Consider the following 22,336-nt stretch of genomic DNA (forward strand, 5'->3'; position numbering starts at 1 on the left):
GGGGCTTGGTTGCTGTATGGGGGTAAACAACCAGAAATTTCAAACCTAATCAGCAGGAAAGGAGACCTTATCAGTGAAACAGGCAGCTTTTATATATATATATATATATATATATATATATATATATATATATATATATATATATATATATATATATATATATATGAGTGTCTTGCTTTTAACTATCAGGATTTTCTTGCTGTGAACATGGCATTCAGGAAATAATGAGTCCTGTCCACTTCAGAACCTGGGTCAGTTTTGCAGCTTGCAAATTTCCACCCCCTAGAACAGTATTTCTTCCCTTTCTATTAACAATAGCTTTTCTACCAGCATCAAAATACTGGTGGGGGGGTGCTATCCTCTAAGACATGCTAAAAATAAAAAGTCTGCTTGGCTTAATTTTTCCCAATTTTATTGATTTTCATAAGCAGGCACAGAAGAGTGTAAAAAGATAAATAACCTCTGGTTTTTACACATTCCCACATGTTGTCAACTTCCCTGTCTCTCCCAGAGATCCTTTCAGTTCTAGACAGCAGGACAGGGATCTGGCCTGTTGATCTGGTTCCAGCTCACACCTGGGGGAGGATTTGGCTGTGGTCACTGAAGCTGCTTGGCTGGAAGTTCAACACCCTCAGCTTTCCCATCTGAAACTGCCAGGAGAGGTACAAGGGAGCAGGTGGGTATCCTGGTGACACTGAGGGAGGCTTTTTTCCAAGTGTGTTCCATTTGTGTAAAACCACATCTGAATGGCCCTGCCACTCAATAGCAAATGTTTTGTTGGGCAAGTAAATATTCCAGAGTACAACTTTCCACTGAAAATTGACAACAAAAGAAAACATTTTAATTCTCTCATCCAACTGTCTGGGGTTTTTTTTCACCCATAACTGCAGTTACAGATCCATCACACAAAATCTCTCATGCCAGCCTCTGTAATGTCCATGCACTCTGAAGTCAATTTTACACTTTATCAGATATAACTTTGATGCCACAGAGTTCTTCATCATCGTATAATACCTTTTACCTTATTGCTACTCCAGAAAGACTGACAAGACTTAGCAGTATATCAATAGAGAAGGGACAAAGCCCTATTGAGCTGCTTGAAAAATCACTTTTTTCTTTTTTTCATTTAAAAAGATATTTAGCTCCCTTCAAATCATCGTCAGCCTATGAAAAAAGCACAAAAGAAAACAAAACCTCAACCCCACAACCAAACATAAGTAAGAAGGTGATACAGAAACAAAAGACTGAAATTAAAAACATTATTTATGGGGAAAAATACTGGCCACTGTTCTCCTATCTATCCCCAGATCAATTCTGGGAATAGACGAAGCTCTGAGAGTGCTATGACTTAAGGGAGTGTGAGGTTTGGTGAAGAATGGCTGGGCTTTCAAGGAGGGCAGCTGATTGCTGCGTGAAGGCAGCAGCAGGAAAGCTCTGGAGTCAGAATATTTGACAGGAGCACCTGCCAGGTGGATCCCAGCGCTGCTGAAGGACAGTGCAGAGGCTGACCAAGGCACTAGAGCCATGACTGCAGCTGAAAGGGTGGTTTGCTGGCCTGGAGACTGGCTCCTGTTCCTCTTGAAAGAAGGGCTTAACACGTTAATGGAAGGAATGTTCAGGTCTGAGACTCTGTCCAGACAGCTGAAATAATGCATACGTGTCAAATCAGTACAGACTGTCGCTGTCTGAGACCAACAGTATGTGGGGTATGCAGGTCAGGGTTTCAGTATGAAAAACTACAAAAAGCATTTCTGTGAAAGTTAGAAAAGAATACTGAAAATTCCAGTCTTCTGAAGGCAACCATGATATATTTAAATTTAGGTTCAGTTACTAAAGTGAGAAAGCATTTTGTTCCACCTCTAAAGCAAATCTTATGTACCAGACCAGAGGCATTTTGGGGTCTCTATGGTACCAAAAAGATATAGCTCTGTTTAAGACAGGTTCAAAAATCCTGAGAGGTGTTGACAGTTTATTACACTTTCTTGTGATGGGGATCAATCCATTTGGAACAGCAATAAAAACAATTCTATCGCAGCTCTTCCTTTCAGTTCTTGTCATTATCCAGTACTTGTTCCAGCTTCAGAAATTAGATTACTTCAGAGCTTTTAGTGTCAGCACTGCACACAAGGACAGCTACCATGTTCCCACCTCCCACAGTTGCTATTGGCTTGTTTAATTTTACCTTAAACTTCTGCCACTGTGATCAAATCCTTCACTACTTGAGCTCACCAGTTCGCACAGAGTTAATGAACCAAAAAACAAAAACAAACAAAAAAAATACACACCTGGCAGGAAAAGTAATCCCTTAGAAAGCAAAGTGACATATATGCCCATGTTTTCTCTGCTGCACACTGGACAAATTAAGTTTACAGAAACAATTACCAAAATATTTCAAAACCACTCCAATTCACCGTATCACAGATTCCTTTGTGCCCCTTCTCTATTTATGCTTCTGGTCCAGAAGTCATTTTTTCTGTCTTTATTTTTGAAAAATGGGGGGCAAAATAAAGTTCTGTTTAGTAGCACTGTAACATTTTTGGTTTGTCTCCAGCCAAGTTCATTCATTCTGGAATAAACACGTGTTCCACGCGAGGGACGTTCTTCTGCTGATGCGACACAACGCACAAGTAGACGAGGAAGAGGAGGCACAGCAGTGCCGTGGCTGTGAGGAAGACGAGGAGCCCAGCAAAGAGAGAAGGTTTTAGAGGTAGCTGGATCAGCTTCCCTTCTGCTGGAATCATGTTGGTGAGGCTTAACATGTAACCGAGTGACCACCCTATGCTGCTGTTACCAACCTGAAATGAAGACAGAAGATTCCTATTCCCATGGAATTTTTCACTCAAAGACTCCAAGAGCTCAACTGCTGTTAATGGCAACTGTCCTTTAAATTAGCAAGGAGAAATCTTTAGTGGAATATGCAAAGAAGATACAGAGCCATTTTAAATTACCCTTTTTCTGTAGTTCCAGAGGATGGTAATAAAATTGTTCACTGGGCTAAAAAAGTGAGACACAGGTATTGGAGGGGTACACAGATGTGTGGTGTATATGCAGGCAGCCAGTTATGCAATTTTAAACAAACAAATAGAAAACCCCATGACTACTATGCCAATTCCTAAAATTAGCCCCTCACCTTAGCCAAATCCCATGATGTCATTTGAGTTCAAGCAAACAAAAAAACCCCACGAGGAGTCTCACCAACATGGACAAAGAGGAACTGAGGATAAAGTCCCCAAAACAGGAACTCTATTTATCGTCTTTTGTTCCATGTTTGGTTTTGTGCCTGCAAATGAACCAAAACTAGGCTCTTCCGTTTTAAAAATAAACATAAATTAAAAACTACTTCAAAATGGATGAAATAACAGCCAAGGGAGTATGTTTGTATTTGCTCCATGGTCCTCCTGCTTTGCTGTCTTTCCCCACTTCTAGTTTTAGCAACAGAGCTTACCAGTTTTCCACTGTCCTTTTCATTAAGTCATTGTCCTGCCACTTGATAAACAAAGGATCAAAAGGTAAAGTGTCCTCTGTCTTCCTCTCATCATGAGGTTTAAAACTTATAATTTTTGCAAATCATGTAGCTCTGGATCTCACCCAGATCTTAGCATTAGACCAAGGTTCTTTTCATTGGTTGTGTTCACTAATTAAAAGGAAATATATACTCCTAGCATAGACAAAAAACCCACCCTCCAGTCATAGTAAGATTGTGCTGTTATCTCTAGGGTAGCTTAGCTGATCAGCCAACATTAGATCTTACTGTTTTAGTAGGGGCAGATCTAATAAAGAGAATGTAGTTTTGCCTTTTGGAGTTTCATAATTACCCTAGTGTAAAATCTAGGCAACAAAGGTATTAATTTTAAATAAGCCTTTTGGGGTTTTGTTTTTCTCAGTATTTTTATAGTCTTGGCTAAATAGAAAAAAAAAAAACAAAACAAGAAAATGTTGTTTTTTCTGGCTGCTCCTATCTGCTGCGGACAATACAATATATATTTAAATATCAAGACAAATCCACACCCACCCCCTGCCCAGTGGAGATTAAGATCTCAAAGTACTCTATGCTGTTTTCCTGGTGGAACAGCTCAACTTTGGACATTCCTCCAGAGCTGCTAATGACTGTCCACCAGAGGTAAAAATAAGGCAAGAAAATGCTACTTGATTCCTTAGTGCACGAGGAATAGATATGACTGTTCAGAAAACATTGCTTTTGATTTCTCATTCACAGCTTGCCAGCATCTCCTGCATCTAAGGGGATTTAAGCATACAACATGAAGATCTACAGCCTATTCTTTTGTTGGCTTTGCAAGCAAGTGCTGAAGCATTTCCAAACTATATGGACATTAGGAGACAGTCTGGCATAGGATTTTAGAGTAAGGCTTTGTGCAGCAGCAGAGAGGAAAATAAAGGCATTTATGACACAGATATTGTAACTCTTCTCTCTCTGTCAACTGAAAGGCAGTACCCCATCAAAATACATTCTTATTCCAGAGAGCCAGATTATGGCACAGATGGATGAGCTGGGTGAGGATGAAAACTGTCCTTGTTGCTTCATCACCACTCACTGACTCCAAGCCTCTTTGCCAGTTCCTCCAGGGCTCTGCCAGGAGACTGCAAAGTACAGTTCTGCTCTCCAGCTCAGCAGGGTTGGCTCAAACTGACCTTGACTGGTGAGGTGTTTTAGGCAGATCACTGCCTGGAGCAAAATACTGTGGAAATGTTTAAAACACAAGTGTTTGATCTTCACTTAAAGCTCTTTAAAAGAATCTATGTAGTATCTCCAAGTAACGCTGAGACCCCTGAAAACAGGCTGAGATTGCTCCTGAGGTTTGAAAAGTGCTTTGTCTTATGCCAAACATTTGACAGTCATTTACCAAGGCTGTTTACAACCATTCTGTTTTTGCAGGCTGCTGCATCCTCTGTCTCCTCCTCAAACTCATTGGATTAAAATGACAGTAATAGAAAATTATTATTCCTCACCTCCTTTTGAAAATGTATCTGTGGCCAAGTTTCTGCATTGAAGTTGTAACCATGTACAAGCAAGTAATAAATGAAATTGGCTGAGAAACAGTAGGATCTAGCATATATTTCTTCAAATTTAGGCAGCATAAACTGGAGCTGAAAGCAAAAGGGTTTTTTTAAAAAACATGTTAATATGGAAAAAGCAAATGCTTTGGGTTTTGTAACTAGAAAATATTTGGGTTCTAATTAGAAGCTAATAACATTTTTCAGAAATACCAAGTAAAGATGTAGACAACTAGATACAGAGATTCAGAAAGACTCTAAAAGTGACATAGCTTATGTAGTAAACAATGAAAATAAACATAAAACTGTACATTGAAGATTGAGGATGTTATGGTTTCTAAAATGTCCATGTCATCTCTACAGTGTGGTTAGAACTTGAAATGAAATTTTGAAACCTATTCCAAGTGTTAAGCATGACAGAAATACTACATGGTTTGAAGCACAGTGGAAAAACAAATGCTGGATTGATACACACCTTCTGAAAGGTTCTGAACACATAGCTGGTCCATATTATTTTTATATCCCTCTTTTAGGAGTTTAAAATGGAAAAGAAAAATCCCAACAACACCAAAAACAAACCAACTAACCAACCAACCAACCCACTTACCTGTGCCCAGCTCTGTGAACAGAAAAACCACATACTTGAATTGAAGTCATCTAGGGAAAATTGCCCAGATAAATTCAAAGCATGAATTGTATAGTAGAATCCAGAGAAAGCCTATAGAAAAGGAGTGGATGACAGGTTATTTTCAGAACTACAGAAATCAAGAGCAAGGAAGCTCAGAAAGAAGGACACTATTTGCACACCTACCACAAAATTCCCTTTAACTTTTGGCTGATGTATTCCATTAAATGGACAGTCCTCTCTGTCTCTGCAAGCAGTGAGGTTAAACAATAAAGAAACCATCTCCTGGCACAGACCTGGGTCTCCTGTTCCATGGAAATTCACAGGCTGGTTTGGGTAGTAATTTGCTGGTCTCAGAGACTGTGTACAAAGGCTGCCAAAGAAGTCCTTCATGGTTAATGCTGTGTTATAGTTTTGAGGGTAACAGGGATTATCCACATTGGCACTGGTCTTTGATTTCTGGGGGGGAAAAGAATCAAACAAAAACAAACAAGAAAACCCAAACAATAAATACTAGTCAAAAGCAAGAAAGGCCTAATTTGGCATGAGCTACAGGAATCTTTTTGAACTGCAGATACATGTATTTTTGTTCACTGACATGACTGGTCAGCACAACACTGCTGATCAGTATAATTCATAGAAACTCTTTTCTCCAGAAGTCGTTTGCAAGATCAGCAAAATATTTACAAGGCCTTTTGGTCAAATGGCACAGAACTCTTGCTAATTTCTAACAAATATGAAGTTCTTTGTATGAAACCTAAGTGTGTTTGGCCACAACAAAGCACAGCTGAGCTCTTACTGGGGTCTCCAGACTCCAGCAAAGGGAAGAGAGCACAAGCCTAAGATGCTGCCCAGACAATCACTGAACACTTGCAAGAGCAATATAGCAAAGGGTCTTAAACAGACCTGGAGCAGCAATGCTAAAAGCCTTTTCTCAGCTTCATCTCTCCCATAGCACTGGTAGCTGTGAGTGTAGACATTGTAGTTGTAACCATACAACTTCACTTGCAAGGTGCTGTTGAGATGCTCCTCGGGGTCCTTGGGGATAAATGAAATTTGAGTGGAAGCTCCTCCAAGATCCAGTGCACCCATGGTCTCTTTTCTGTAAGGATGGACCCATGTCCTCCAAAGGTTTCTCTACATGCAAAATTAAAAACAAGGCAAATTAGAAATATCATCTACTTGTTCTCCCCACAAGCTTTTCTACTCTTTACTTCTTGAAGCTTCCCCCCCTTCTTTGTCCTACACTCATTCAAAAAAAAATAACTATGAGGAAAAGGTGCAGATGTTTTTATGTAAGAGGGATGTACTTTCAGAGAGTGAAATGATCTTGAAAGATGGGAGAACTAATGCAGCATATTGTTCCACTCAATAGGACAGCACAATGACCAAAGCATAGGACTAGCCAGAGCAGTGTCTGTCCTAGAATGTAGGGAACTGAAGTTCAGATAACCAGGAGAACTTGAACAAATCTGGATGGAAATGGTATCAAGATTTGCTTATTTCAAGGCAAGAAGAAATATTAAAGGAATAGAATACTAAGAGATCACAGAGAGACAGAGAGTGAAAAGAGACTGAAAATAGAGAGAAAAATGCAAATAGTCAGATGAAAGCTCCATCAAATTCAGAAGAACAAGGACCCTTAATCTGCACATTTCCTCCACTGAAACTGCAGTCTGATCCATTCAGATGGCATTTTTCCCTACTACCCAAAATATTCCCCAAATTCTGTATTTGATCTACATAGTCACAGTGCCAAATATAGATTTTCCATGATTATCTATTTCAATATTTACCCAATAAGCATGATGAGATGAATGCATACACAAGAAGGGAAACGATGGAATTTATGGGCTAGCAAATACACTCACCATAAAATTCTACAGTGAAAAATTCCCATAAAGAACCCCTCACTGAATTTGACTCTCAGCCTGTTGTCACAAGAAAGGTCAGAATTTCTCTCTTCTACTAGTGATATTCCACATATATTTCTTCACGGAACTCTCTAGACTAAAATGGTTTGACAGCATCTAGCAGTCCATTTTTATGAACTTGCCATATGGAATTTGATATTTGGATGATTAAAATTCATGTGGTAGACGACTGACACTGCCTTGAACTTCATCATGTCATTTTTGTGGCATGAAATGCACACAACAAGAAAAATTCCTACAGAATGTGTGATTCCAAAACTTGTTTTCTTAACGTTGCAAGTCACAAGCACATTCACCATGAGCTATCACAGCACCAACAAGTAATTCCTTCTTTTTTAATGGCCATGATCTGATAGGAACCATTCAGTCAGGACAGCTAGCAGTACCCAGAAGTACTGGTTTCAATTAAATGAAATTAATTTCATTTCTGGTAAGACAATCTGGCAGAAGTGCTGTCAATGCTGAGGGCAGCACCCTCCTGCCACAAATGCAGATGAGTGATTGCAGATCATCTTGGTACAGCTTTTACTCTGAATGAAATCACACTGAATACCTGCACCTAAAAAGGGATCTTCCAACACATCTGACTCCCTCTCTGCTCTGAGGCTCCTGCCTGGTCCTATGCCAAGTTCAAGAACAGCATGAGTGTGTTTATATTGGTATCACTTGGTCTGCACAGGACAGTGTGTTGCAGTCTACTGCTGGTAGCCTGCAGCATGTCAGCAGTCTTGGAAGGAGCTGTGTATGAATGATTTCTGGCTCAGCTGAGGCATATTTGACCACCTTCAGTGCTTCAAACAGTCTTGTCTGCTTATGACAAGTAAGCCAACACTGCCAAACAATTTGGAGACCCCTAAGCCAGGCAGGTCCTTCACCAGCAGGGACAGCAAATAAGCAGAAGAAAAGATCTTCAGTTGGCACCACTGTCAAGACAATCAACACCTGTCACACTAAACATACCAATGCATCTAAGAGTGATCTCACCTTTTGGGTTTAGGTAAGATGCTCAATGTCGTTTAGAGGAGAGCTTTTTTGTGGATCAATGATTTTACCTTTGCCATATCCCATTCCCATAACAACATATTCTTTATGATTTATGTTTGCCCTATGACTGCCACAAAAGGACCCTGTTAGAGACTTAGGGAAAAACAGAAGTTGCAACTATGACATTTTAACAGGCATGTCCTCTCAAACTTCTCATTTATAAGAGAGAAACAGTGAAAAGAAAAGCATGCAGTTTTTTCCACACACCTCTAAGAAATTGCCCATTAAATAGTTGGCCGTTATCCATCCATACACCCCTTCCTCTGGCCCAGTTATGATCTGCGCACCCCTAAATTCAAAAGGTTGTGCTCTGAAGTAGCTTTGAATGCTTGCAAGGACTTCATTGGCTGCCGATTCATTTTGCAACCTAAGCAATTCACAAAACATGAGACACTGAGCATCTGGAAAGGCAATTTCATGTTTATTGTTCACTGACTAGCAATTCAAGAAAACTCCTACAATCACATAATAAATGAAATAGACATTATGTCCCTAAAGGGGAAGCTTAGGAGAGGGAACAGCCAGTATCCAGCATTGTTTCAGCAAGCAACTCCCTCAGTATGTACCAACTCCACTCTTTATCATGCAAGTTCATGGGTGGGTTTTTTTCTCTTCATATATTCTTTATTCTTTGTGAACTGAGTGTTTATATGACAGCTTCTCGTTAAAACAGTCCTGGAATCTCTCTTCCAGCTCTGTTTAGCCACAGAACAAATATAATAAAGCCAGTTTGTGCCAGGGCTAAAGCTACAGACAGACCCCAAAAGCCATATCACTTCAGATCACATCCATACTCAGAATGCAGTGCCTAGCTTCCATCTGCCTTTGCTGCCCATGGATGTGCACAAACATTATCTGTTTACATAACACTGTATTTTATGACAGATGTGAAAGAGAAAATTAAACTCTTGCCTTCTCCAAAATAAAGCAAGTTTCTTTTCAATACAGCATAACAGAGTGGTTTTATGCAGACACGCTTTCCCTCTCAGGAAAGTTTATTAAATTAAATTGGCTGGGCTCCATTTCCTTTTGAGATGGCCAATTTCCAGTGGGTAAAAATGCATCCAGTACATTTTTCATGTTCTGTTTTCACAGACTGCTCTGCCAGTATGCATACAGAGTAGTTCAAGTTTCTGCCATACCTCAGCAGTCTCATGCCAGCTGTAGCCCCCAGATAAACAGAAGTGTTTTTATGCAGATGAACTGGTATTCTCTCCTTCACTTTATTCAGACAGTCATCAAGAGGCTTGGCAAGAGCTCCAGGGCTACTCCCATAGCTGGATATACCAGGGCCTAAAAGAGAACAAGGAGATAGATTTCATCCTGCTTTGCCAACTACAAATTAGCCCAATTAGTTAACGGGTGTTAAGAGAAAGACATTTCCCCCTTGCACCCCCACCATAACTGCAAACAAGGGTAGGATGGCTGAAAATTAGGAGTGCTTATGGAATGAACAATGTGGTGCCTGTGCATTTCAAGATGCACAGAAATGGCTCTTGAATTCATAGAGGTACAAGTCTGCTGTGGTGCATGAACTAGTGAACAGCTTTCCAAATTTCCAAAGCCTTCAAAGAGCAGGAATGAGAGCCACATCATGCTGCACAAGGCATAGCTATTTGAACTATTAACATCAAAGTCCTGCCTTGCTCAACACTCCAAGGACCATCAGGATCTTGACTTGTTCAGGCTCAAATTGGGTGTAAATAAAACATTCCTTACTGAAATTCCCTAGCTGAGGAAGTTCCACGGAGAACAAGTGCCAGAACTCCATCTGCCTCTGTAACAGCCATGTCTTGCACAACCTGGTCCCAAGCTAAGCAAAAGGTGGCTCTTAGCCACCTTTCTTAATTCTTAATTTAATTTCTTAGTTGAAAAGAGAAACCATTTATGTTCAGTCACATTGCATTGACAGAAACAGAAGAAAAAAAATATGTAAGCCTTTACAGATTCCACACTCCAAAGCTCCTGTTTTGACTGTGTGAATTTCAACATAAACACTACCATGTCACCATTAGATGTTCACAGCCCTGGTTTTGAAATAAGACTTTCTGAAAGTCTTATGTCTGGCACAAACAGACCTGAAACTGGAAGGAAAGCTACTCCCAGAGGAAAACAGAACAGCAACATCCTCAGCAGCTGCCACTGCCTCATGTTCCTTTGGTGGCTGCAAATTCCCATCTTCCAGTGTTCAGACAGAGCAGGTCACAAGGCAATGACCATGTTCTTCTGGACAACTGCCTGCTTTGCCAATGCTTAGAGCCTTATCAGGACAGATTAACTGCACTATAGAGTAAGGATTTTGATTTGGGGCTGGTTCCTATACACAAAGGCAGAGGTACTTAATAAAGGCAGAAATGAAGTCATAAAACCACCACAAAACTCACACAGCAGTTGTTGACTTGACCTTCAAGTTCAGTAAGTGTGTGAAAATCTGCTTTTTATTATGCCCAGAGCTATCCCCCCGTTTAAGTGCTTAAGACTGTGGTTGGAGGGTCACTAAAGAAACACTGACAGAGGTGTTCACCACTGTCACCCACAGCTCAGCTGGGGACATCTCCCAGGAACCAGCCCTCTGTCTCCTCCAGTGCAGAGTTATCCAAGACTAGAAGACTGAGCCCTGGTGATTCTGTACGCTCAGGGATGTGGGAGTACTTGGCTGCTCATGGCTAAGGCCATGAACCTAGAGAGTTCACAGCAACTTGGACTCCTCTGTTTTGTAATTTATTTGTATTCCCCAAAGGTAAAACAAAATCTAAACCAATTCAAGAAAATTCACGAGGCACTGCTGTTTTGTTTTGGGTTTTTTGAGAAGAATAATGCAGTTTCTCTGTGCATTTTTCCCAAACCAGAATTCCTAAAGGCAAACATTCCTAATGAGTCAAGACATGAGTTAGCAGAGTGTACCCCTCCCCTCAGCAGGGTGGCCACCATTCCAGCAGTTTGTAAGGACATTTCATCATTAGAGACATGACAGTGCATTACTCCTGTTCATGTTACACTTGCTTTCCTTTCCTTGCTCTAGAATTGCTGAAAATGTCCACACACATATTTAACAATGAAGATAAAAATGCTGGTGCTGCTAAGAAACCATTGCCTTCCACTCCCTATTACTCATGGGCCTCTGTGGCTACATCTCCAGCATCTATTTCCAGACACAAAGAGGAATGTAAGACTTTGCAAGATCATGACTGAGACAGAAGGAAAATACTGAAAATACTTTCTTTGAACACTGCAGTTATTGTCAAAGAACAGAAAACCTGATTTCCCTCCCCTCCCTGGCCATCTGTCTTCACAAAATGTGTGGCATTTCCATAACTTTGAAAGCTGGGTCAGATGTCACTGAAGTTGACTAAGAGTTTCTATGAAGGAATCCACAGCCACCTAACCATACTGGAGTGTGATCAGAAGTCAGCCTAGTCCGTCTGTCTGTCTGTGAGGAATCAATTCAAAACCTCAGAAAAAAGACAGGGCAGGTAGCCAGTGGTACCTGTGGGACATCTTTAGCTGTGCACAGACACAGGTCTTCCTGAGACAGAGGCCACAGCTACATATTTAATAAAACAATGACGTCCTGTCAGAAATAGTTCTGCCAATTTAGCTATTTTACTCAGTATTACTCAATTTACTACTAGTTCTGTAATGTGGAGAAGCTTAATTAAAATAACACCTAACAAGAGCTGGATTCCCATTCTTCTAAAACTCCTTTTATTCCAAGCTATTTTTAAATATATATAATACTTTTATTCTGAAAGAAACGCAAGGACTGAGCATTTATGGGTCCTGACTGTCTTTAGATTGAATCCTGTCTGCACCAATCATGCACTGCCATGAGTAAATCAAATTTTGCCACAATTTCCTTTCTCTGGTGCAATGATTAGAGCAGCTTATTGTATCAGTGGAAAAGAACTAATGCTGACAGATACAGACATAGTCTTGATGGGAAGGGAAGGGAATGGAAGGGAAGGGAAATAAACAGTACAAGCAAGGCTAAAAACAAGTAAGGAACTTTCCTTTGAGCTCACCTTTCACATTGCACTTGAAGGTTTGGCTCACTACTCCCGTGTTGTTTTCTTTTTCTGCTGGCCACTCATAGACATAGACTGTAGTCCGAGAGGATCCAGCATCAAGGACTATTCCATACTGGGGATTAAGAAAGAATACATTAGATGAAGAAACAAACAATGACAGCTTAAATGCCCATGTGCAGCTGCACTGCACCAGCAGACATTTAGAAAATGCATGCACAGTGTATTATTTACAAGAGAGATTAATTTGAGTGTCAGGCGCTTAGGCATGAATCCAACAGCCAAGCACAGAATGAACCTGGCTGCAAACCAAGGAACATGATACATATCTTCAATAATTAATTCAGTGGGGATGGAGAATGCTCATCTCCTTTCAGCATCAGGTTCAAAACCCACACTGACATATAGATAACACTGTGTAAAGGCCTGATTTTGGAGCAGGTTCATTTCCCTTTATCCCAGTCCATTCCCTGAACACAGAAGGGTTTGATATCTAAGCACGGGTTTTAGATTCAAGGATGCACAAGGGATCCATAAAGCTATGAGCAAAGAGGTAAAGTATCTGAGAGCTGACAGTAAGAATGATGTAACAAGTCTGGTTCTTTCCTAATTGCCCCATAAACCTCTCCCTTGGAGTGGTTTACTCCACCTGAGAGTTCACCTCTGAGAACAGGCTGTGCCAGAGTATGAGACAACACAGAGGGAAAGAGAATCAATGTTACCCCATGAGTATTTATAACATAAACGAGAGATATTTAAATTACTTGCCCCAGGTCCCCTGGACTCTGGGATTAAAGCACAAGTTTCTCCATCCCGCCCCACAGCTCACCAGACCAGTCTTTCCCTTTTTCCCGTATTTTATGGCAGGAGAAAACTGAAGTAACTGGAAAGGTAATCTCATAAAGAGAAGCAAAATGCAATTTTGGTATCCTCTTTATGATCCCTGCAAGTGTTTAGCTCTTCCAAAGTCACCCAACTGGTAGGAGTCACACAGTATAGGGTTCATTTTTCTGTCAGCTTTTTTCTTTTGGAACAGACAGATGCCCAGGAGCCTGACAGTACTGAAAAATGAGAGCCTCCATCTGTCTGCAAAGCAGTAAGAGCCCCTGTAGCAGGCTAATAAATTCCATCCCACTGCCTCCCTGGGGGACCAAAAAGTCCAACTGGGAAGGATCACTGCTTCAGGTGGCAAACCATTTGGCTTCTACACCTGATTATTCCCAGCTTCTACTGTAATCCTAAAAACTCCTGGCCCCCAAAGAATACCAGCAATACCAGTCTAGTCTGTTTCCACAGAGGACTGTTAGATAATGAAAATTTCATTTATAGTCATGGAGACCATATTTACCCTGATCCACTAAAAGATTAAAAGCCTCCACAGATACTACCAAACTACACAGATACTCCTCCACAGATACTATCAAACTACATCATTAGGTTCTGTTTCAGTAACTACTTTAGCAAAAATAATTTGAGTTTATTTCCTCTCCTTGGAAGATGTGAGCACCCTGGAGGTACATAACACAGTAATGGTCAATCTGCTTGAGGACTACTAATTAAATCTAGTCTCAGTCAGCTTAAAGTACCAAACATAAGCTTTTAACTTGGCTACTTTTAGAGCTAACTATGCCCAAGGAGAGCTGGAAGATAATGGAAGCATTTTTACCTCAGTTAAGTGGGGGCTTTTTGAGCTACTTCCTCCTTCCCCTGCATTTCCCAGGCTCCTTCTGGAAGTAAGAGATTTCCATCCCAAAGAGTAGTGGTGTACTTATCTGAATCAATGTGTGACTGACAATTTTTTTTAATTTTCTTTCTCCCTTTCCTCCTCTATGTTTCTTACACATCCTTAAAAGAGATGCTGATTTTTGAAAAGGTCTCTTGGGCCCATTTCAAGGTGACCTGTGAAGCTCCTCAGGACTTGTGTGAGTTCCCTGTGTGCAAACCGGCCCATGCAGCCTCAAAAAGTAGTGACCAGTGACAACTGCACCACATGTTAGGACAAAGATTTATCTTTAATTAAAAAAACAGAAATGACACAGGACACTGCATCTTAGGAAGGTGAGAGAATTCTACAAGCCTTGTCTTAGCAGGCTGCCAAAGACAAACTGGTTGGATTAAAATTTTCTGGGGACGTTAGATTTCTGTCCAAGTTGCAGGCTGGATCACCTTTGTCTGCCCTTTAAGGGCAAGCAAGGCCTTCCTGCTTTGAAATGCACTGTGAGAACGTTGGCAAACCCTTATCCCAGGCTAGCAGCTATTAAAGAACAGAACTACTTTTTCTCCATGATTTCCTTTCTCCTTCAACTGTCTTCCTGAGTATCTCCATCATCTCAAAGGCCTGGTGATTCCATGATATCCAAGAACTGCACCATCTACTCAATGGACCAGATTAGTCAGACAAGACAGGGAGACAACATTAATCCAGAAAAGTTTCAGAGTTCTGTTTTCTAGTTCAGAGGAAAAAAGAAAGAAGAAAGGGGAGAAACAAGGTGACATGAAGGAAAATGTTTATTATGGGAATATGGCTTTGTAGGTACATCCTGAGGAGTAGTAATCCCAATAGATAAGCAAGCACAAGCCCCAGGATCAATCACCTTTTCAGCCTATCATTCCAATAGGAAGACACGGAGATGCACAAACCCTTAAAGCAGGCACAGTTATGATGGATCACCTGCCTTCCAATCACTTTGGAAACTGCCAAACAATTTGGAGAGAAGCTGACAAGCTAAACCAGTTGCAGGGAAGATGGAGGTCACAAAAGTGGATCTCTGCTAGATGTATGATTTAATTCAGCTGCACGGGTTTGAACAATTTTTAATCAAATACAACAGCCACAAACAATGCAAAACACTTCCTAGGAGCCAAAAGAGACATGAAAAATTTAGGTATTGAAAATTGAATTGTAGCACCTGCCTATAGCATAAAGGAATACAATAATGAAGTGGGGTTTTTTTCTCTAGGGCTCACAAAACAGCAATAGACAAACAGATTTGATTTTTTTTTTTTTTGACTGGCATAAAGGCTTACTTCATTCAGCACTATCATCATTTACAATTGCAGACTTCTCCACTGAGGACATTTGTGTTTTCTTCATCACTCTTCTCACTTCATGGTGTGTATCAGTGAGTCATGAGTCCTTTCAGTGCCCCAGCCTCATGCAATGGGCAGGCCCTTCCTTCACTAATCACTGACTCAGTCTTCAGATAATCCAGCCATCAAGGATCCAAAACATTCAATTTTGCAACAACAGTTTAAAACACCAGTGACACAGCATATAATTTATCTCTTGTGCCACAATGGATGCTCTCAACATACATCTTGGGAAAGAGCTTTTATGCCACAGGTAACACAAACAGTAGTAACAGAAGAACAAGGCCGTTTACAAAAAATAAATCCGCTTTCATCATGTTGTTGCCATAATTAATTTTAATCAACCATTAAGTTCAGGACACTAAGTCAAGTCATTTCCAGGCTCCATGTCAGCCAGGTATGGCTTACCAAGGCCTCCTTACTGGCTTACCAAGGTCCTCCTTCTACCTGTGAATTTCTTGTGAATGTAAATTACTCACTGAGGACAACTCAGTGTCTCAGGAATCAAACTCGGGATCCTCCATATCACCTGCATTAGCAGGCTTACAGCCCAAACTCAAATCCAAAGCCAAGGCACACCCAGTAGAGGAAACAGCAGCCCTCCTACAGAAGCTGCTGTGAAGCTGCTGTGATTCAGCAAAGCTCCCCACTTAAACCAGCTCCAGAGAGTCCAGGTGGTTCCAATGCTTCCTCAAAGAGGAAGGTAAACAGTTTTATCATTTTGGATGTGAAACTGAATTAATGACAAACACAAAAGATGTGTAGGCTGTCTTTTAGATAATGGCTTCAGCCTTGCCCTGGCTTCAGCTGGGATACATGTCCATCCAGTCCTGCCTTGCATGAAAATTGGGATGTGAGGCTGCTGCAAGCAGCCATTTGGGGCTCAACAGAACACATGCTTGAGGCACTGTGGCCCCAGGCACAAGGCCAGCACACTCCCCCTGCCACATCACACAAACACATAGAAGGGGTATCAGAATTACAGTTTTATCCCGTTGTCTGACTCACACACCACCAAATGATTCAGACAAAGCCAAAGGTGTTTATAATCGCATGAAGTGCAACGAGGCATTAACCTGTCGTTATCAGTGTGTGAACTATCCAGTTAAATACTCATGCAGATGGAAAGGCAGAAGGGACTTCAAAGAAAAATCTGACAAGAGAATCGTGGGAAAAAACAGCACCCTACATATCCTTAGAAGGATATTTTCTACAGCTTTTCCTCGGTTGTTTACATCTCTCATTGAAGAACCTGCACACATGTTCCACAGCAGAAGGCAAAGCCTGAGCTTCAGTTTGTGTTTTACAGTTTGCTCTGCCCCCCTTAAGGAAGTTAGTTTGCTCCCGTTAGCATCCAGCAAGTCCCAACACGTGGTAAAGGATCAAGTGCATACTTGGAGCCCAAATGCTTTTGATACACAGGAGCAATTTGCAAAGATGTCAGCACAAACTTCCCAGCTGTGCTTGGGGCCAGAATTTAAACTCTGGGTATTTCCCACTTCAAAACTATTTTTAAATTACTTCCAATTTCTGACAAAACTGGGGAAAAAAAAAAAAAAAAGGAGTGAGATATTCTCCCCTTTTGGCCTTTCAGTCCTGAAGAAGACATTGTGTGATAGCCACCACAGAGAAGGAATCAAGAAATACTTTTCCTGCTTTGCTACTGACCCTTGACCAATTCTCTTTTTCTCTCAGCTTCAGTTTTCCCATCATGATATGATTAAACATTAATTTATGGCTGTAAGCTCATTTGAATCACCCCATAAAATGAGTTTAGAAAGGCACATTATTAAATATCAGTTCAAAACATTGTTCTCCTTCCTGAGGTTGCCTAAGACTTACCTTAAGCCCTGGGGAGAGGATCTGCTGCTGATTTATCTGAATCACTGCAATGGCAATAACAAGGACTACGCTTAGAAGAAGGAACACTTGGGCAACAACACTCGGGGTTCTGGTGAGCATCCTGAAACGACAAAGTGGGAAGCACTTAGGGAACTTGAAAGGATTTGGCGATTCTGTCTTAAAGCCTGAAGTCCTCAATCAGATGAAACTCATAAATCTAATTTCATCAACTGGATCACCTAGTGGAAATTCCATCTCCTCCTCAAGAACTGCCTGGTGTTTTGCAACCACTATTTATTGTCTGGAAGGGCCGTGTCTGTACTGTCATGCTACCAATGCCAGATTTCACCTGGTGGTGCCTGTGTGGAGGTGCCTGCTCCCCAGCTCCCACGCCCCAGGAAGGGCAGGCTGTGGGCACACAGGTCAGGGCTAGTGCTTGCCCAACACTCCCCTGGGCTCCTGCAACACAGCCACAGTCATGGCCAGGCACACACCTGAGCCAGGCTGCTCCACTGAGTGCAGCTGGACGCTTCTGCCAGACATGCAAAGTCGGTGTCCACAAGAGGTGCAGGCTTCTTCAGCAAGAAAGAAATAAAAAATAAATTTAAAAGGAGGTTTAAAGAACATTAAAGTAGGCGTCTTTCTACTAACAGTTGATGAAATGTGTGTGTGTGTGTGCATATTCCTATTATTATCACTCTGCACTGCAAATAACATATTAAATATACACTCTAACTCAGACATTTTGCAATGAAAAGTTACTAAATCTAAGTAAGTCTAACACAGTTATGTTGGACAAACCCCAAGGTGGCATGGAACATGCTAACTAACAATAAGGCTATTTATATGTTCATATCCTCTAGAAAGGTTTCCTAGATTTCAAATGTGATTTAGGTTTCCTGGAACTTCCGCTCATCCTTTTCCATGTCCCTGACCAGACACGTCTTAACCCCAAGAGATCATCCAGTACTTCTGAATACTGACAATCCATATATCAAAATCCTTATGCTCCCTAGGGGTTGAGGAGGAGAGAGGCAACTGCAAGGACATGGCAAGATTATAAGTGTCAGAGGAGCACAACAAGGAGAAGTTTCCTGCCTTTGTTATTCCAGAAACCATTGATTTTGGCACAGAAAAATCAAGCCTGGTGTGATTTATCCTGAGTCACATCTCCTACTTCTTCCATACTGACTGTTGAACATACCAGTGCCTACTCAGGACTGTCCTGCTATTTCAGCAATCACCTTCAGTGCCAACCTGAGCTGAGGACAGGAGCTTAAAGGTGCTCTCCAGTCCATGGCCAAAGCACTCTGGGTCAGCCCCATTGTACCTGCAACACATGGTCTTGTCCCTAGCTCCAACCAGAGCCCTAGGGATGAGGGAGAAGGCAGAATGAATGCTTCTCACACAGCTTCCCTTTTCTAACCCCATGGGCTCTGCAGCCTGGATACCCATGGTCCAACATCTGTGTTCATATTCAAAAGAGAAGAAAGAAATTTGTTTTGTTCTGGGATTAGCTTCACACTGAGCTTTGCCTATGGCTACTCCTTTCCTTCTTTTTCTTGCTCTTTCTGTTGTGAGAACTATCTCAGATTGGCTTTTGGAAAATCTTTTGACATATCTTACTTCCAAAGCATCATTTTTTACATTAATTAACTCCCTTTTCTAAATCCATATGGGCTCCTTGTTTACTGCCTATCTACTCTTCCAATACTTTCTTTCTTAGCTTGGTAATAGCTTTATTATCTTAATCATCAGTCAGTTTAAAGAGAAAATAACCAGCCACATTGGTGATCTATTCACTTCTCTCCATTGCTTCACCATCCTGAGGCACTGAAACATCAGGTACACAGTGCAGAAATGATAAAATGAAATCTTTATTTTACCATTACAAAATATGTTAACACCTATACTGTAACCTGCAGGACATACTAATAAGAAGTATTTTAATGTCAGGACATACTAATTAGAAGTATTTATACAGATCAATTCCTTTTTGAAAGGAGAGAATGGATTCTTAACTACACATTTATGAATAACCATCTGGATAAAATACTTTAAGGAGACAAAAAGTCATTAGCTTTCATTTGTACATGGATATCTCTATATAATATTATAAAGTGACTGAAAGAGAACTATCTGCTCACAACCCAATATATATCAGTCACTCCTGGATCAAAGCACTGATGTTCAGTGGAAAAAACCAAGTCATCATCAAAGAAAAAACGTGCAGGGCAAATGACTCTTTGGAAAACCAAAGCATTACTAAAAAACAAAGCAATAATGACTATTTGACTCCTAACACTTAAGTCTTGAATGATTAAATATTTTCTGCTCCCATTTCTGGGAGAAAAAGGGAAATCTTGGTTTGTTGAATTTCCCATGTGCTTCCCTGCTACTGAGATTTCTCTTCATCGGAGGTGATTTTTCTCTTTTCAAAACTCTTTTTTGAGAGGGAGCATGTAAGGTAAGGGCAGATCACTGGAGACATTCCTCATACAATCATGTTCCATCAGCAATCAGGGCAATTTCATCAGAGGTAATCTGCAAATCCTGATTTACACAATAGCCTCTGTATCATCATCTGTGACCCCTTGAAGTCATCACCCAGCTGGGACCTTTGCTGCCTTGCCACATAACTGGATCAGAAGCACAGGGCTGAGTTTACCTGTGGCTACACTCAGATCTAAGCCTCACACACCAGGCAATACAATCACATTTGCCCATTCAGTGAAATCTGTAGAGCTATGACAGAGGAGTTCACTCACTCCACAGATTAGAGTAAGGCAAGGAACTCTTGCTATCATTGTGCACTTGTTGGCAAAAAGACAAATAAAAGGTGTTAACTGAGTATCAAAGCCCAGTTGCCGTCCATTATTAAAACAACATCATCCTGAAGCAAGAAACAGCATAAATACATATTTTCCACACCCAGTTAATTATGCTAGGCCACACGTGAGCACACTGGAAGGATCACTTTCTTCACCTTACCTGCAAACAAAAAGCATTCCTGCCTGCAAAGGAAAACACACTCGACTTCTTTATGCCACCAACATTTTAACTAAGTTAAATTCACACCAGTAAAAATTACTGCGCTGAAATTCCTTTTCCCAAGTAACTTGAAACACCAAACCCACATCTTTTAGGCACTGACCTGTTTGTTCATAGGGTGGGTAAGCGTGTGCCTTTCTTAACGCTGTAACCTGAGAAATGCAAACACGTTACCATTTATTTCAGACGAGGCCGACAGGTGAATGCTTCAAGTGCTGTGGGGGGAAAAAAACAACAACAACAACAAATAAACAACAACCACAAAACCAATAAAAACTGAAACAAACAAAAAAACCCCCACAAAACAAATCCCATAGCACTAAAACCCCAACATCCACAGCACTTTAAACCGCATGGTGAAAACCTGCCAGGAGGTTTCACACGCCTCCCTTCGGAGGAGAAATTAAGTAAAAACAAGCACATGGACACAAAATCGCGGCTGAAGCTTTCCCTCATCTCACTGCCATCCCGGATGAGAAAGCTTCACACGATGAGCGTGATTTGCGAGAAAACACCAAACAATCCCCCCAAAATAACCTCGGAGAGGCAGAGCGACACCCCCGCCGTGTTGCCGGGGTGGCCGCCGCCCTTTTCCTCACCTAATCCCCGCCTCAGTCCGGGGATCCCGGCCCCACCACACGCCAAGGTACCTCCACAAGCCGGGCTTGCCCGCCCGCTCCCGGGATGCGGAGCGCCGGGAGCCGGCGGCGCCCTCGGAGCGCGTCTCCCGGGGGGATTTGTGGAGAGGCACCACGCTGGTGCCCGCCCCGTGCTCCTGTATTTCCAAAGAGATGGAAAACAAACAAACGAAAAAACAACTTGCAGGTTAAAAAGAAAGAAATAAAATGAAATGAAATCCGGATAGACTGAGTGAAGCGGAGGGAGGAGCTCTGCGGCGAGAGGAGGCAGCCGGGGCGTCCCCGCAGCGGGAGATGCGGCGGGGCTGAGCCCGGAGGGGATGCATCGGGGCTGGGAGGGCACCGAGATGCCGCCGCAGAACCCCCGTGGCACGGCCGTGCCTCCCGCCCTTCCTTGCCCTCCCCTCCTCCGGGGCTCCCCGGAAACGCCGCTCGGGATTTGGCCGCAGCTGCTGCGGCAGGGTGTTGCTGGCCGCCCCTAAATCACATTCCTCAGGTCCCTCCCAAAGCGAGGGCAGAAAGGGGTTTGTCTGGAGGTGGGTGAAAGAACCCCTGCGTCTTCTAAAAGGAACAGGTGCTTTCTCAGGAAGGCATTTCTCAGAACCCAGAAATCAGCAGTCCCTTCACTCTTAGGGCTACCTTTCCATCCAGGTTTTAGCGTACAGGCACCACTTATTTGTAGTTTTACTGGAGTTCTTGCCAAACCTAGGCTGCTCAGTGGGCTTAGCACATTCCCAGAAGCAGCGTCACAGATCTTGCCCTGTCCAATCTGTGTGACCAACTACAGCCAAAGATCATCCTACAGCCTGCAGGGTGGGTTTGCCAGGGACACGAGCTCTGGAATCACAGCGAGACACTCCAGCTGCTCTGCCACCATTTGCTCGTTGTTCTAGGATTCAGAGTCACATAATGTAAAAACCCAAATGCACCTCTGTTTCTTTTTCTCACAAAGATCTTGAAGAATTACAGCATCTTGATTTTTGGATAAAGGAGAACAAGAAACCAGCTGCAGCCTTGTGAACCATCTGTAAGCATCTTTTCATAATCTACTCATTTTGGGAGTGGAGGCAATTT

General features: G+C 41.8%; 1 protein-coding gene across 10 annotated transcripts; it reads right to left on the reverse strand.

Moving 5' to 3' along the window:
- Positions 1 to 395: 395 nt before the first annotated feature.
- ENTPD3 (ectonucleoside triphosphate diphosphohydrolase 3) lies at positions 396 to 21,798 on the reverse strand. Of its 10 annotated transcripts, none has more exons than XM_071429468.1 (12): positions 21,224 to 21,798; positions 20,728 to 20,776; positions 18,068 to 18,148; positions 17,574 to 17,694; positions 12,639 to 12,756; positions 9,759 to 9,909; positions 8,824 to 8,983; positions 6,545 to 6,775; positions 5,825 to 6,097; positions 5,621 to 5,731; positions 4,969 to 5,106; positions 396 to 2,795 (listed from the first exon to the last, which is right to left on the reverse strand). In XM_071429468.1, exons 4-12 carry the CDS (start codon positions 17,691 to 17,693, stop codon positions 2,562 to 2,564), a joined length of 1,536 nt encoding a protein of 511 aa, XP_071285569.1. In that variant the 5' UTR covers position 17,694; positions 18,068 to 18,148; positions 20,728 to 20,776; positions 21,224 to 21,798; the 3' UTR covers positions 396 to 2,561. The 10 variants fall into 10 exon arrangements, with proteins under 10 accessions (XP_071285569.1, XP_071285563.1, XP_071285571.1 ...); XM_071429462.1 differs by having other exon boundaries at positions 20,728 to 20,839; XM_071429470.1 differs by lacking the exon at positions 21,224 to 21,798 and adding an exon at positions 21,046 to 21,123 and having other exon boundaries at positions 20,728 to 20,839.
- Between the last annotated feature and the right edge of the window lie 538 nt (positions 21,799 to 22,336).

Source organism: Agelaius tricolor, unplaced genomic scaffold, assembly GCF_023055355.1.
Source record: "Agelaius tricolor isolate 1412-34295 unplaced genomic scaffold, bAgeTri1.0.p SCAF_6, whole genome shotgun sequence".
NCBI classification, from domain to species: domain Eukaryota; kingdom Metazoa; phylum Chordata; class Aves; order Passeriformes; family Icteridae; genus Agelaius; species Agelaius tricolor.

Excerpts from the sequence above, each read along its gene's own strand:
- ENTPD3 (XM_071429471.1), bottom strand. Across the intron at positions 8,984-9,758 it reads GCTGGCATGAGACTGCTGAG|GTTGCAAAATGAATCGGCAG; the intron begins GTATGGCAGAAA and ends TGAATTGCTTAG. Across the intron at positions 6,098-6,544 it reads TTTTAGCATTGCTGCTCCAG|AAATCAAAGACCAGTGCCAA; the intron begins GTCTGTTTAAGA and ends TTTCCCCCCCAG.